The sequence below is a fragment of the Lissotriton helveticus genome, chromosome 9, assembly GCF_964261635.1.
Source record: "Lissotriton helveticus chromosome 9, aLisHel1.1, whole genome shotgun sequence".
NCBI classification, from domain to species: domain Eukaryota; kingdom Metazoa; phylum Chordata; class Amphibia; order Caudata; family Salamandridae; genus Lissotriton; species Lissotriton helveticus.
Genome location: NC_136070.1, coordinates 1,048,222,462 through 1,048,239,798, shown reverse-complemented (window position 1 = coordinate 1,048,239,798; position 17,337 = coordinate 1,048,222,462). Strand labels below are relative to the sequence as shown.

The following is a 17,337-nucleotide window of genomic DNA, read 5'->3' as shown; positions in this document are numbered from 1 at the left end:
CATGTGGTGACACTCCAGTCCTAAACCCATGGTGGTGGTGCTAAGGGTGCCCAGATAGCCATAATACAAAACTTGGGACTGCTCTAAAAACCTAGGGATGACCAGGACCAACCTGCTCATGTATCCACCCAATGTGCATTGCCTGTCGGCATGACTTCATGGTAGCTCCCCCTACGTTCTTCTCTGCACATCAAATCCTGTTCAGTGTTCCTCCGCCGAAGGGGTATCCGGCCTCCTGGAACTCTCATCAGATAAAGCTTCCAGCTTTGGCCTGCTAAAGATGCTTGTGGAAATCTTCACTGTGTCTTCGTCCAGCTGCTCCCCAACGACAACGATCCTTTCTCAAACACTGCCTGCAGCCTTGCCCCACTAAACTTTACCTTCTCAGAACTTTTTCTTGTAAGTCTGAAGCCAAGTACTGACTGGGCCAAATCTACTCTTGGTATCCGAACTACGCTCCATGACATTCAGCCATATTTTTCTACCTTGACCCCGTCTTGCACAACTAGATGTCTGCAGTTGGGGCTTTGCTCTTTTAAGGGCTAGATTTTACTAAAACCTTTAAAAACTCATAAATCCAGTTCTATTGATGGGATTGTTGTCATTTTAGTATCAAATAATTACGTAAAATGTAAATTATTTCTCTAAAAAAAAAAAACCTAAGTATAAGGAATTCTAAATGTTGTTACTTTTCAATTTAACAGTACACTTACATTCAAAATATATTAAATTATATTTCTAACCGAGTATAAATGTCTAAAATTTGTTAAAATGAATTGAAAACATATTTTATAAAGATATTTATTACAAATTAAATAAAGTAATGTTAGTGATGGTAGGCGATTTTAATGTTAAAGTGCTGCTGAAAATAAAAATGCTGAGAAAATTAACCAATATATTTAATTTATTTCCAATTTAATACAACATTCATTTTAAGAGTTAGTGTTGTGTATCTTTTTCTTTAAGTGATTTTAGATTATTATTATATTTTTACATGATTTTAATTAAAACAATTTCTATTCATTTATTTTTATAACGTGGTATACTTTATTAAATGTCCTATTTTTTCCTGTAGGGAGATCTCCACTCAAATGAAGGAGACAGCAGAAAAATAACTAAAAGTACAGACTCTTAAGCCTACATTTACATATAAATCTCCACTCTGAAATGGTGAATAGCAAAAAAGTGGACATTTACACTTCTATGTAGAAGTTGATCTACATGTCTTTAGATCTTCCAACATACCTTTGTTTATCGGGCCCATTTTGATAGCATTTAGTAGTTAATTACATGTTTTCTTATTACAAGGAATTTCTGATAGGTGTAAACTGGTAGATCATACTCCCCCATTCGTTATGTGAAGAAGCACACAGGGTAAAGCAGTATAGTTGACTTTGGCAATTAATATTTAGTACCATAACCTAAAGCATGAGGGTTTCTCGGAACCCTATATCATTATTTTTCCAACTGAGATAAGTGCTTCAGAATAGATTATCGGAAACATTTATCAATAAATGACAGTTAAAGGTTTGCAAGCACCCCAGGGACTTCATCATCAATCTACTGTTTTGAGTCCTACTGTTTGAAATGTGATGCCTCATAAATGTCTAGTTTTAATTAACAGACTGTGAGGGCAATTGATGTCCCAAGACAATGACTTTCAGACTCATTTGTGGAATAGATTAGCAGGGCTCTTCATCTGCCTGTCAGCATCCCAGATGTCCTGCTCCTAACAAGAACCATATTGAATTACACATCTGTATATTGGTTTGTCTTTACGAGTGAATATTCAGTTGCAACCGCTTAAAATGGACTCCAGGGGATCCAGATTAATGTATAGGCAATGTTGGAAATCGTCTTATGCATAACTCGCAGAACAGAGAAGGAAGAAGGACTATGTTTAGCGTAAAATATGAATTGATACCACTAGGCACTTATTGGTTCCAAGGTGCAATTAGAGCCCCCAGAAGTTTACTCATTAGCAGTTCAGTTAATTTCCAAAACCCCATGTTCAAGGAGTTGTATTCAATGGAAACAATTTATCAATTAGGAAATGTAAAGGTTTTTCTGTGCAGTATTTTCAACACATCGGAATACATTATGTGCATCCTTCACTTGCTTCAGTATGCAGTAGATGAATTTACTGGAAAGAGTGATCACTGAACTGTATCCTGCATGACTGCACGCCCCATGAGACCATGGTCTGCTATCCCCACGTTCATGAGTTATGGACGGAAGATGCGTTTTATCTGCTCAGTCAGCATATTCCGATCGGCTATGTAAAAAACTTAATAACATTCTAGGCAATGATCCAAAATTATATATCAAAGACAATGTTCACATAACGGGAAACCCAGCAATCAGTCATTTACTGTCTGATCTCTGGCCGCTGACATTATTTTCTGCTGATTCAGCTCCGCTGGTCAAGAGCGGGGACATATGTGCAGGGTTTTGCTGGCACTAAAAGTTGCTTGTATGTTTCAGTGTTGTAGAATGTATTTCTCAGAAACGCAATTGAGATCAAATAGTGACAGACGGATAGAATAACAACCGTCTTGCTGTCACACTGGTTCCTTCTTTACAATAGCAGTTCCAAGGGCCTCAATTCTGAGTTTATCATGAGGTAATGATTGTTTGTAGGGATTCATTTCACATTGAATTGTATGTGTTTTGGGGTTAAAAAAGCTCAGTATGGAACCATTTGCATTGTTATATACCTCACTATCTGTATCTGTGATCCTCCTTTGCAGCATTACTGGATGTAAAAATGCCCTATTTGCTTGGTCACCCCCACACACTTTTTGCTTGATCTCATTACTGGTGTATGGACTCTGAACATTGCAGCACTGTCTCCAAGCACAAAGTGTATATGCTCTCCTAAAACACATGCAAAGTTGGCTAATCCAAAATTGGCATATTTAATGTACCTGTAAGTCCCTACCATATGGTACTCAGTGTACCCAGGACCTGTGAGATAAAAGTCGCTAGAGGACTGCAGCACCTGTTCTGCCACCATTAAAGTGACCAAAACGTGCCAATGAAAATAAAGGAATATCTTGCTACCCATTGCATTTACAATTTTAAACAAGTAACTATCTGTCTTATTCTGCAGTGCTTTTCCAACAATAATGTTGCTTGCAGTGCCCTCTAAACCCACCTTTTCAAACTGCCATGTCAGCATACTCCCTTTTCTCGTTCAGACCCTTAGAATAGAATTACTAATAATGTTGTCCACTCTTTACAGAGTCATTTTTGTCATTCGTAATATTCTACAATGAATATTTTATGTATATCTAATTCAAATAGCTTTATTTTCCACCCCCCTCGTCTACTTTCATATATAAAAGTCATAATTCTAAAACTGAGATAACATTGACATGTTGCTCTATTACATAATTCCTCTGTGAAATGCTATTTAATACGATTGTTTTCAATAGTAATGTGTACACTCGCATATGTTATTCGTAGTAAAGTGTAAATCATTGTAATATTTAAACCTCTAATAATGCTTTTATATAACTATGCTAGAGCTGTCACTCCAGCAATTTCCTTTCATTCTCGCTACCTCTACCACGGAGTGTTCCACATGGTTGCAAGAAGGAAAGATAAAACACAGATTTTCAGGATATCCCCCCCAAAAATATGTTCCCTTTAAATTACTCTAAGGGGAGCTTATCCTCATCATCTGTGTTAATCTGAACATATGAAATGGATGTGACCCACCTGGATCTAAGAGAGACACTCCTAAATATAGCTCACCCTCCTCTTTCACTGTACTGGCAAATAACGAGCTGTTTTTTAGCAGGATTCCAGAGCAGGCCTATGACAACAGTTGTAGGTTTCATTTGGAGGTATACAAGTACGACCTTTTGTTTTACTCCTTTTCACATGAGAACAGCATCTCATCAAAGGGGCGTGGTTCGGAGTTTCTGTATGACATTAATACTAACTCCTATCACGTCCACTACATTGCACTAACAGGTGCACCATATTCATGTAGCATACTTTTCATTAGTGCTCAAGCCTTATGCCACGTAGATTCCCTTGCCTTGTAGATGCCATTACCAACGCTGCTCGAGCGAAATATATATTTCTATTTGAAATAAACTCAATCGAGGAGTTATATTTCGCCTCGAACTGCCCATCAGCTGCGGAGACCACGGAGATCAAACTCCAACAGCAGAGAGGGATGGCGGTGGCTACTGCAAATTGCTATTGCTGGGCGAGTAATCTGTAATCATGGAAGAGACTGCACTTTCTGCTGCAGCTGCTGATACAGAGCGCACTGATGCCTCCCAGAGGACCAGAGCCATTGCGCGGGAAGGAAATAAAACCGCCCATTCATGAAGACCTGTGGTCCTAGTACCTTAAATCTAAACTAATTAAAATGTATTGCTTGGGCAGTATTCCCCCTTCCAAGTGTTCTCAGTGTGCATTCATATAAATATATCAGACTTTCCTATACCTGAACACAGCATTGATTTGCTAAATGTCAAGGTATTTCATAAGGGTTGTCAGTAACACTGATTTAGTATGCCCTACAGGTACCCAACTCGGCTCGAAACGCCAGAGGCAAGGTTTTCTTAATGTTAGACGTGAAACGTATTTCCAGTCAGTCACAGCTAACTTTGGAAATGATTATGGACAGGTGATTCCAGGGAGGAAACTGAGCTAAAATAACTGGTTTCCTAGAGTTCAAGGATCGCATTATTCACCTCAGCAGTGAAGGGATTTCTTGAAATTAGCTCTGAGACTACAGGGCAGCTAGCACCTCATATGGTGGAAGGAAGCAGGACAGTTGTGTTTTGACATTGCGTAAGAGATTTACATTTTTTCACTCATTAAATGGGTTGATTATTGAAAAACACTGTAGGGCCATTCACAAAAGCATTAAAGAGTTCAGAAAATAGCCTTGAACGAGAGATATTTTATTTACTCGTGGATGCCTTTGTGTAATGTCCAACTCTCTATTAGTCAAAGTGCAAGAGGGAAGAGTCCTTTCTATTTGTGCTAACTGTATATGCACATTCTCAGTGTATTTCTATTTTAGATGTCCTGGGGCACATTCATTAAGGCAAGTAATAGCAGAGAAAGAGTAATACATGCAGAGTCGTTCACATACTCTCAAATGCCATTGCTCCTATGAGACAGATTTAGAAAAAGGAACATTAATCCTCAATTCTGAGAATGTATCCTTACATGGAGGCTTCCGTTATACCTATTCGGTAATCATGGCATTAAGACTGCAGAGACAGAGAGAGAGAGAGAGAGATAATAGTCCTCCTCCACCTTGGCAGTTAATATTTGAAAGCCGATACCTAATAGTTGTTATTAAAGTGTGTAAGCCCTTTCTCCATCCCTTTAGAGTCTAGTGTCACAATTTTACCATAATCATCAGGTCATAACAATGGTGGGCTCATACCAGCTGTTCAAAATGAGCAATATATTATCATTGGTAAGTCACTTTAAGAGCCTCTGACTTCCAACCCTTCATGTGGGGCTTTTAAATATAAGCTTGCCCTTTTAGCTATACATTGAAACTTTCTTCGAAAAACAAAATATGAATTCACACCTCTTCTAAAGGTCAAAATCAGAATGGAGTTATATGAAATTTCTTTTAAGTGAATAAGATAGTCAAAAGTATTTGAGTCAGGTGGTGTTCCTAATGGGTTAAATTGCTCATTGGTGGCTACCATATACCCACAGCACCCTCACAGACAAGCCTGTCATATGTTCCAATGTTTGAGAAAAGAAAGATTCTCAGTGTAACTGATGAACATAGTTGAGTCATGCCTAACTATGACCAATGCTCAGATTTGAAAGGAGCTAGTCTGTGAATATTACACATCTTTGTTAGATGTATGACTGTGAGTGTGCTCTTTTCTGAGATATGGTGGTCTAAATTGTTAAAGATGTGTTTGAGTTATTGGTGTGTTATATTTGTGCGGTCCCATGAGACTAAATTACCGCATTTCAATTTAACAAAGTGTCCCTTATAATACAATAGACATTTTCTTCTGTTTATTCCTGTATGTTTTTGTGTAGTTGTTTGTTTTTCTATTTCTCTGTTGTATGTAATGCCTTGGACAAGGTTAGCCACTCACAAAAAGGAAAACAATATTGTAGGCAAGATGGTTGTAGCTCAAATAACTAAGAGAGAAAGATAAGTTGTTGATACATGCCATATACAGTGTAATATAAAAGATACCAAAACATAGTAGGTTTGATAATGAAAAAACAAGTTAACATTACATAAACTTTTAGAGTTTATGAAAAAACTTCAATAAATATGTTGACTAAGTGGCCGAAAAGAAACAGAATTAGCAAAATAAGACCACAATCCTTACCCCTATTAGTATGGCACCAAGCAAAACCCCTCAGCGCAAGCTTTTTTCATCTTTAGTTTAAGAACTGATAGAATCCAGAAGTCATAATCTATGTCTTACTCTAGATGTAGAATTTTTGATCTATTCTAAGAAGAAATTCAACAGATACAAGCAATTAAAAACCTCCAAACAAATGTAATGAGATTAGTACACACAACTCTATCATAAATACAATTTGGTCCTGCCCATAGCAGAACTGGAGCAATACCTTTAATATTTAAATTCCGAAAGGGAATAGATTTGAATTTATGGCCTTTTGCACAACAAACGGGAAACATAACGAAGGACATTTTTCATAAAAAAGGGTGTGACTTTGCCTGCAGTGTTTTGATGAATTTGGTGACTGCGTTAATGAATTTTGTGAGTTAAAGTCCTTTTTCATCCACAGAATATGCACAATTTTGTCAGCACGGGCGAAAACTTTGTAACTAATGTCACAGCTCCATAAACCTAAAATGAGTTTAATATCAATGGCCACAAAATCTTAAAACTCTGAATTCTCTAGCCAAACTATTGACATCCTCAGCTAGCTGTTTCAGGAAAATATATTTTTAAATATTAGAAAAGCTAATTAAAGCTAAAATTGCATAATTACGCTCCACTACTATCAGTAGGCATATTTCAGTGAGTAGTAACTTTCAGATTAGCTGTAATTTGTGCCAAATTCAAACTCTTTTTCTATTAGCTGCCTAATGCAAACCAGTCAAAGATTCAGCTTCTGGTAGACTGTGAATCTTTTTAGGTTTTTAAACTAGACAAAAAACTTAAAGAACTACAGCATTCATCAACATTGTATGTTGAGATTGTTTTATATATACATATATATCATCTCAAATATTAACGGTTATAATGGAATGACATTAAGAACTTACAATTAACATATACAAAACATTGCAAGTGCAACAGGAAAGAGTATAAAATCTGGCAGCTTGCCTTAAAAACTACAAGAGGGTAGGTGGGATAAGAGCACTCACAGGTTGTCACGTGCAAGTACATCTCTGTTTAAGTTAAGAAAAGTATGAGATTTTAGTTTTCAAGAGAGAAATCTATAATCTATCACATTAAAAAAATCTCTATGTCTTTGACGTACCATTGACCAAGCTGGAATTTGCATTATCAGTGATATTTGCGCCTGCTGCACCATCTGTAGTAGAAGGAGGTGGGGGTGTGGGATGGGAAGAATCTACCAAGTAACAATGGGTAAAAGAAGAATAAAACAATAGCATGAGCAAATTCACATGACTGAGTAAAAGGACACTTGAGAACGAACATGGTCCCTTCTCCACACTTCCCCAGCCCACAATAAATTTGAAGGCAACATAATGTATACACAAATGAAATGTAATTGAACATATTGAAGATAAAACCAAAAAAAGAACAATCATAAATGGCTTATTTAAAAATGAAAACAATGTGACATACTCATTTAGTAAGTATAGTGATTGTGACATTCAGTATGTAATGTTTTGGAATGACATTCATATTTCTTTGGATGAGTGCTAGTACAATTCTGGTTTATTAACACCCCACTAAGAACTGCACCTTTAGATTGATGCCTTAGGCAATTTTTTGCAGGGAAACCCTGGTAAAATCATAGTGCAAACATTAATTTCTGAAGTAATTCTCTATTCTGAATACTGCAGTGATTCCTCACTGTGCCTCATGTTATCAGATATTCTGAGTGTGGAATTACCAATGTGTTTTTCTGCATCACTTAATACCTAAATTATTGGGCTGTCGTTGCGCTATTGTTTTGTTACATGTTTCCTATCCTATTCTGGGCACCACTATTCCCCACACATTTTGTTTTAGGGATGTAGTTGGGCTGGAAAAATAAAACTCTTATCAGTGAAATCATGCTTGGAAAATATTCATATTTATGTTTAAGTGAAACCAGCCATGTTCCTAATGCTTGGAACTGGTTGACTATTCAGTTAGAAGTTGAGAATTCATATTGCTTATTATGTTAGGATCTGGAAGGAAAGCAACTTTGATAATCTGGGTAAAGTTCTTCATATTTATTATGCCTTATTTGATGTGGATTATATTAGCTGGTGGATAATTAAAAATCCTGGGTGATCTTTCATCCCTAATAATTTTGACTTTAAGCATTTATAATCTCTTTTGGGAGTCAATAATTCAAAAATATAAATTTTAATAAACGAAAATGTAATTTCTGGCTACCAAAACAGTTACCAGATTGGTTTGCTCATGTTCAGAACATGTTATGGTCACTACACTGCAGGCTGTTCTAAATACATGTTTTTATAGTCAGTAAGGAAGTCCTTTCTCATTTCATGAAAGACAGTATTAGTAACTTAGTTTAATAATTTTTTGACAGGCAATGAACCCACATAATAGTCTTTTAATTGGGTGTTAATAATAGAGTCGTTGAAATTGAGCAACCATTCTTGGGTTTAAATACATTTATATCTACATTTCTCAGGCATATTGTTTTTTCAAGGTACATATTCCAGATCCTATTTGACTGTGACATTAATTTTAATACATCTGCATTTATTTAATGCAGGCTCTGACACTTTATTTTGCAAGATTATTTCAATATTGAGTTTAAGGGTAGTCTAAAATATAAAGCATTTACATAATTTAGGATCATAAGTATTACAAGAGAAGAAAACATTTTTGTGAAGGTTTAAATCATATCTACATTTCTTCTGCAGGATCATTGACTCTTGCACAATTGCCTAACACTAGCAGACCAATACTAATTTTTTTAATATAATGCCACATTTTTGCTACTCCTATCCTACCTGAACAAATTGACGTTCAAGCTTTCAGATGTGTCTACATAGTCTAAACATGCACGTCTGGTGTTTGTTTGTTCATTATTGAAAATATTAATTATTTCAAAGTAGGGCACACAATGGTTCAACCCATGCTTTCAGAGTATAATCCTGGCACAATACTGAGACAAAAATGACTCCTTATTCTAATGTCGTCCTGCCTACATGTACTTACAGACGTTGGGTAACTGTTATTGTATCGGTTCTATGGTGGGTTTCCTAAAGAGTGGATTGAGGACTAGGAAAGGTCTCAATAACTGAACTGCGAGAGATGCAATGGGCTGGAATAAACTAGTATGAGATAGACTATCAAGAGAACTACAGAACGTTTACATGTATATTACGAATGTATAGGAATTTACTCATGAAAGATGTGGACTGATGAATTTTAAATGTAGAACATGAAGTACTCTTTATTTATATGCCAGCTTTTATGATTTTAATGTTCAAAATCGAATAAAGCTCGTTTTGATTTGATTTGATTTGACTCCCTATTCTACAATGTGCACACTGAATACAATCCTCAGACATAACAAGTTGTATATTTTAAGGCTGCAAAATGGTAAAAAACTACAAATATGTTTAGGGGAGCTTAATGGTAATACTGACAGTATGTTTTTACTTATATCTTATCTTGTGTTGGGCAGTATGAACTCTCATGGATATATTTCCTGCATGCAAAATAACATTAGACAGATTGCAGAAATGCCAAAACATTTATAATGGCATGGCATATGTTTAAACTGCACAAGATATGAAAAATATAAAAACATGTTAATAATAATTTAAACTGCTTTTAAAATATATCCAGAGGGCCTCACCTGCCCAGAATAAGATACAGTAGTCTGTCTAAAAGTTTTTAGAGTGTGTTCAAAGTGAATAACAGCTATTTCACCATCAACAAAAATGTATGCTTTTAAGCAAGGATATGTTATGTCATACAAGTATGTGTTATGAAATGGAGTGTCTCTAAAAGAAAGGCATGCCACTATAGTTGTGTCGTCAAGCACATCTGCACAACATAGAGATAACAAGAATAGATGAGAAGAAAGCAAGTGATCAGAAGATTAAATCAGATAGTCTTCATGGTGCAGGAAGATTATGAATTTGGTCCTGAATTTTCTAAATTGGGAGAGGCAATACTCCTGCATTTGGATCCATTGCAAACATCTACCAAGCATATACCTATGTGTCATGGTGCTTCAGCTTTCAAACTTGTCTTGGAATAAGTGTGGAGGGTATTAGGAGGGTGATATTGTCAATGTATAGGAAAAAGGTAAAATTCGGGGAGGTACACATTCGGCTTGCACTCTACATATTAAAAGTTAAAGTTACATGCATGTTTTCTGACGTAATTCATGTGAACAATAAAGTCATTCTCTTTGTCTAACTAGATATGTTCCCCATATCCAATGAAGAACTATCCCTTAGTGAGCCATCAAATGATGTTACAAAGGCTAACACTCATGTCTCTTCCGCTGTGTTCTTCTTGCATGCTCTGTTAGAAAATAAAACGCAGTTTCCATATTCTGCAGGGAATTTCCAATATCTGTGCCTATTTCAAAATCTACATTTTCCAGAGAACAATATGTGCTGCAAAATTGGATTTCCTCCAACTCTTATCCCTTGTCAAGAACTCGCAGTAAAACCAGAAAACACCATCAACATTCATCCCATAGCCAAAATTCTAGCTCTGTTAACAATCCTTTCAACAGTAATAGTTCTCGAGGAATTGAAAATCACTCCCTCGTTCAGGCCCCATATTCCAGCTTCCACCTGGAGTGCAGGAATGCAATGCACCTTACCAACATAATGGCATAACTCAACTGCTGGGATGATATTTTAGCAATAGCGGCCACCAGCATTATGTTTCTCAAACTAATATATACTTCTGTCTAGAGAAAAGATCTACGATAATAATAATAATACAGATTTATTTCTCAATTTTTCATGGGCATCATCTGAAGCCACCAGTAATGGCTGTCTGAAATTGTAACACTACAGAAGCCTTTACTAAAGTAATTACTTTCAAATTCTAGATCAAGGCCAACTCCACAGTCAGAAATGGTTATATATACTTAAAACATGGGGGAAGCAATAGCTTGCTTTTATTGTGTCTTCATCTAATTGCACCATTCATAAAACAGGGTTGTACATGAATGCAGATAACTACATTTATAAAATGTGTGAAACACGTGATGTCGGTAAGAAGATTATGACAGGTGGGGAAAGACAAGGGCAAACCAAGAGTGAGAGAAATTCATCTTTCTGAAAAGCACTGAAAATCTATAACATTTTGTTCCAGCTGGATTTCATGCTGGCACAGTGGTGGATTATTTGAAGCAAAATTCTGATTCATTTAAATTTTTGGTTTGCTTTCGGACTTGATAAGAATTCTTCTGTTAGTTTATCGCAAGTGTTAATCTTTCAAAGTGACCAGTCAATAGAGGTTAATATAACAGAAGGATTTCTAGGTGGATATGCCAGCATTTTTAATTTGATTTCCACTTTGCAATAAAATCAGTAATCTCAGTTTCTGCCCTAACTGGTGTTAGCACCTGAATGCGGATTAAAAGCAATGCGGAATTTACACCATTTTTGTCAATAAAAAAATGGTTTTTAGGGAATACCTTTGTCAGAATTTATGCAAGAAAAATATAATATTTGGCAGCTCATAGGATGCGAAATAGGAAACTAAGCAGTAAGTATTACTACTTTATACCTCAATACGTGATGCAAAACTTGGCACAGTAAGGTAATACCACACCCAGTAAATACTGCACCCTACACTACCAATGTCTAATAGGTGCCAGGGTTCCCTCCCTAAATAACAGGACACTCAAAATGGGACTCTGAGTTCTCCATGCATGAATATACATGCTTGTTACTTAAATAGCCCAAGAATCTTACACTTTCTTCAGTTCATGCTAAATGACAATGCAATTGTTTTTGCTGAGGGTATTACACTAAATTAATATGTTTAAAAGCAATCATTTTTTACTGCATTTCTTCAACTCTATTAGTATCTGATTGATAGATCATTCTAAAATATTATTATGAGGTTCTGAGGTTCTCACTAGATCTAAAGCACATATATCTCTATAAGTACCTTTGTAAAATAGTGAAAGCGTGTATTATTGTATTTTAAGGAAGTATTTAGTTAACATTGCTAAAACATCATCCTCTTAACTTTTTATTAGTATTTTACTCTACCTTGAATTTGTGGTCCCGCCTCCTTTTTCTCACCTGTATGATGATTTTGTGAGAATGTTAATAAATGAATGGATACACAATGACATACAATTTGAAATGCCAACATTTACGAACTGTAAGTATGCCTACTGCCATTAAACAATTGTAGGAGCTTGCCACCTGAAAGTGTTCAATAATGCCACCTGACAGATCATATGTAGACAACAATGACTAAACATAAACAGTAAGTCAGTATCAATAGTTAGGACAAGCCTGCTTCAGAAAGACTATGATTTAGTGGATAGAAGGCTCCCCAGTCCTAGGAGATCTCATTCTGTTTACTTGTGTCATTTCTTGACACAGACTCATAGAAAGGCTCTGAAACTTAGTGTGTAGACCAATTAACATAATTGTATATTAGACCACCCATTGTAATAACATTTGTCTGCTATATACAACTGCTTGGCACCCAATAAATGTAAGACTGTGAATTTGAAAATAATGGCTCAAATCACAGTTATTTGCATACACAACTGTAATTTACTTAAGCAATTAGCAGCATTTACAAGTGCAAAATCCTGGAATGGTGGGATATGCTTATCATGAACTATGTTACTAATTTCTAACATTTTGCCGCAATATTGGAATTTGAAATATGAGTAAATCAGCTTGCAAGTACAAGCAGTGTGCATACACTCACAAGCTCACAAGTTTGTAGGTATTCAAAAACCTTTTGGGAGTAGTTTTCTATATATCAAATTTACCTTTTAAGATCCCGTTTTTAATATGTATACATATTTATGTATTAATTCATGATGATCAGGAGCAGTAATTTTGATTTTTATCTTTTCATGTTTTAAATTTGGATGATCCTGTCTTTTATAATGAATATTCGAAATAAAGACTTTATTGAAGTGACTTGAACTGAATTGAGTAGTTTCCCACTTATAAATGGTCAGAGAATTCTTAGTTAATGGCAGGGGTAACTCTGTTTTCAAGTTTGGAAAAGGAAAGAAATCCTCCTAAATCTGGTAGAAAAATAGAAGAAGGGGTTTCATCACTGAAAAAACGATATTCTCAAAGGATAGACAAATACCCTTTAGCATCACATTTATACCTAGGTAATGGACACTTTTTCTGCAAGGTGACCCTGAAATGTTCGTCTTTTTCTGGACCTTATTTTTAGAGCCTTGAGCGCTTTAACCCTGCTAGCCTGCAGCAAAGTGCCTGTGTTACCCTTTCAACATGATTAAATTACTTTTTTTCCTCAATGATACATTTAACTTGCCTAAACGTCCAAAATATATGGTGTACAAAATGAACCCAGGGTCTGAAAGATAAATGTCACCAATGCACTGCTGCACATATTGTCCATCCACTATAGTGGCAGTGCAAACATGACTTCAGGCCGACACTGTGTAGTCTGACTGCTGAAGTTTAAAAAATGCAAGGTGACCAGTAAAATTAACCATTTTTGACAGGTAAATACCTCCCATAGAAATATGGGAGGTGGTGGCAGTTGGGGCTGAATGGCAGTGCTGACTCCTTTGAGCTTATCAGAATATTCAGAGTGGGCCCTGAAGGCATCCCGTTGGCACAACAACGTCAAATCCTGCCTGACAAATCTATATGCAGCACATGTGAAACAGTGCTGCAATTGAAAGGGTGCAAACAGGGTGACAAGACAATTCTTGTGTATCCCTTGACTGGGTGCCTCCGGACCCTGCCTTTGTCCTCCCAGATCACTGTCTCCTGATTTGTTGTCTGTATGGGGCCTGCTTGAAACTGGGTTTAATTGTTAGCTGTTTGAGGACATTAGTTATTTTCCTGTGGTATTCCCACAACACTCCCAGCACTCCTAGCTCAGAGCCTAAAATTTTGGGCCGATTATGATCGCGGACGGACTTTCGTCCGTCCGCGATCACTGAGGAGGAGGGAACGTCCGCATGGGCTGCGGCGTTCCCTCCTGTGCGATTAGGATGTGACCGCCACCCTGGCGGTCACATCCTCTATTACTAACATTGCGGCGGGTGCGGCTTCAAGCTGCATCCGCAGCAATGTCAAAAATGCAGGTGTTGCATTTGTATGCAGAAAGAGGCAGGCACCGCGCGGTGCCTGCCACTTTCCGCATACAAATGCCGCCGCGGAAAAGCATGTTTCACATCCCATCCTAATCTGGCTGACGGTGTCTGAGAGACACCGTCACCATATTAGAGCTTTTCCGCCGCGGTTGTAAGCCAACCGCGGCAGAAAATCAGCGGACGGAAACCAGGACCCACCAGCCATCCTAATGTGGCGGTGGGTCTTTAGTGGGTCCTCAGCGGATTTTCCCCATCCTCCGGGCCGGCGGTGGCTTCCTCCGGCCCAGAGGATGCGGAAAATACGCTATCCTAATAAGCCCCTTAGTGTGGCCGAAGCCTTTCGTCAGCTTGCAAATGCCCTGATGCATGGCATTTTGGGCTTGATTGCAGTAAAGCAAGCCGGAACTACCAAAAATGTGTGTGGGGTTGGTCCTCTGAACTTTTACCACATAAGTTAGGGGATGGCCAGGAGTCACCTCCACTAACAAGCTGGTGCCATGCATAAATGTAGCACATCCTGGGACCCTCCTTAAGACTCTTAATGGACCTTTGAAAGAATAGAAGAGGACTGGACCTGCTGTCTGTGACCTAAGGAAGACCTGAAGAACTGACCCTCATGTGCCCAGGATGAAGAAGTGATCTCAAAGGGTATGTTAGCGGTCCCCCTAAGTGGCTCCAGCACACCAAGCTTTAAGAGGCCTTTTTCCTAAAATGTCCAGCTGACCAGTGGCAACTATACTTGGACTAGACTTTGCTTTTGGCCACTGCTGGAAACCCTGAGAGTCTCTAAGTGCTTTATAAGTGTACTCATGTGGAGATATGGACACCAGAACAAATATTGAAAACTTCAGAAAAGTTTGCTCTAGAGCCTTAGCGGTACCCGCCACGAAAAGTTCCTGACTAGCAGTTCCACAGTGTTGGATTAAATATCAGTTTTGTCCTGTGTGGAGAAAAAACAACAAAGGCAGTTTCTGCACTGGAACTTATATTTTTTTACCACAAACTGAAACACTCCAGAGGGACAAGCCTCCTTCAAGTATCCTACTTGCAGTTCAATCACTGCAGTTTCAACTTCAACTCAAGCAGAGAGGATTTTCAAAACAGTAACATAGTCCCTTTTTGAAGTAGACTGTAGAAATATTTTCAAACTGAGACTTCAATACTTATTAGAGGGACCAATCCAATTGTTGTATCCAAGCAGGGATCCATTGTGGATAGGTCTCAAGTTGCACCTATGTCCAGGTCTATGGCTACCACCAGCTATCATTGTTGTTTTGTTCTTTTTTGAACTATTTCTACTTAAAATGTTAAATATTCATACCTCTAGTTCCCCTTACGAGGTTTTTGTCATTTTGTTTAGTAAATTTTACTCTATTATCCTAAGTCGGTTTTGAATTTGTATTGCTTGGTGTTTTGACTTAATCACTGTTTTGGTACAGAACAAATACTAAGTTGTCAAGCATCTCTTTCTGTAATGGACCCAAACCTCTAACCTGAAGGTTATATGCATAGGAAAGTTGGAGTACGCTATGTTGAAACCGTGTTTTTTATCTATGTCCAATACTTTGTCCAACTGCTGAGCTGACTTTCATCATTAACATTTGTTGTTGCAAAAGTCATAACAAACACATTATTTGTATGTTTTCTGTTAAGTGATGTTGAAATTCTTCTAGCTCTTGGATAGATTCCATTGAAAAAAGAAAGATATAACAAAGTTCTGCTCCCTAGCATTTCAGCTTACTGTTGACAGCTATCCTCATTTTCCTATTTAGTTACACCCTTATAACATTTCAACTTGATTATTTTGGACTTGCTTCTCTATAGAATGCATCTCTTCAGATAATTCGCATACTTTTACAATGCATACCTTTACAACACATTTTTTTACAACGCAACATCCATTACAACGCATGCCATTACAACAAATTTTTAAAAACTACCTTTACAACGCATTCCATTACAATGCATACTACCTTTACAACGCATACCATTACAACGCATACCATTACATTGCATATATGGTAAGTATTGGATAGTGTAGGGGTAAAAATTACTATTCTAACTCCAGGGGGGCACAACAGTAGGGTAAGTGTTGGATAGTGTAGGGGCAAAAATTACAATTCTAACTCCAGGGGGTGCAACAGTAGGGTAAGTGTTGGATCGTGTAGGGGTAAAAATTACTATTCTAACTCCAGGGGGTGCAACAGTAGGGTAAGTGTTGGATAGTGTAAGGGTACTATGCGTTGTAATGGTATGCGTTGTAATGACAAGAGTTGTAATTGTATGCGTTGTAGTGTCATGCGTGGTAATGGTTGCGTTGTAATGGCATGCGTTGTAAGGGATGTTGCGTTGTAATGGTAGTGCGTTGTAAAAGTTGCGTTGTAAAGGTTGTTTCCCGTAATATAGTAGGTGCCACTGGTCAACAGTCTCACAATCACCAGAGATATCATATAAACATAACACAATTCAATGTGCCATTGTAAAGCATCTATGAGCTGAAAAACAGATGCGTATTGTTACTCAGTTGAATGGTACTCTTATTATTGAGCTACAAACAATAAAAAGCTAGGTGGGCCCACCGGGATTTAAACTAGTGGACCAAGAGGTCAAACACATACCTCTTGAGTTACTTTTTAAATCCAACCAGTCTCCAGATCCAGTTTTTAGAGAAATTTCCCAAATGGAACGTGAAGGTTTACTCACGTGCAACTACTTTTAGGATTTTCAGATTAGAGAAGGATTTCTTTTAAACATTGCAGTTTTCTGACTGGCTTGTATGACCTAATTTCTTCTAAGAGGAGAGTTGACTTTCTTTTGGTGACCTATCCATTGACTATACACAGGGTCTTAAATGTTACTATCTGTGAAAAGGAG

At 37.3% G+C, this 17,337-nt stretch overlaps 1 protein-coding gene across 5 annotated transcripts in view; it reads right to left on the bottom strand.

The window, feature by feature from the left end:
* Positions 1 to 17,337, bottom strand: part of ATP2B2 (ATPase plasma membrane Ca2+ transporting 2) — a 1,528,737-nt gene that overhangs the window by 467,377 nt on the left and 1,044,023 nt on the right. The window contains exons 8-9 of one of the 5 annotated variants that reach the window (XM_078661398.1): positions 12,404 to 12,436; positions 7,477 to 7,569 (exon numbers count right to left, since the gene is read on the bottom strand). The exons of the other annotated variants lie outside the window; for them this stretch is intronic. Coding sequence (XP_078517524.1) covers positions 7,477 to 7,569; positions 12,404 to 12,436 — 126 coding nt within the window. The remainder of the gene's footprint in view (positions 1 to 7,476; positions 7,570 to 12,403; positions 12,437 to 17,337) is intronic. 5 annotated transcript variants of the gene reach the window in all.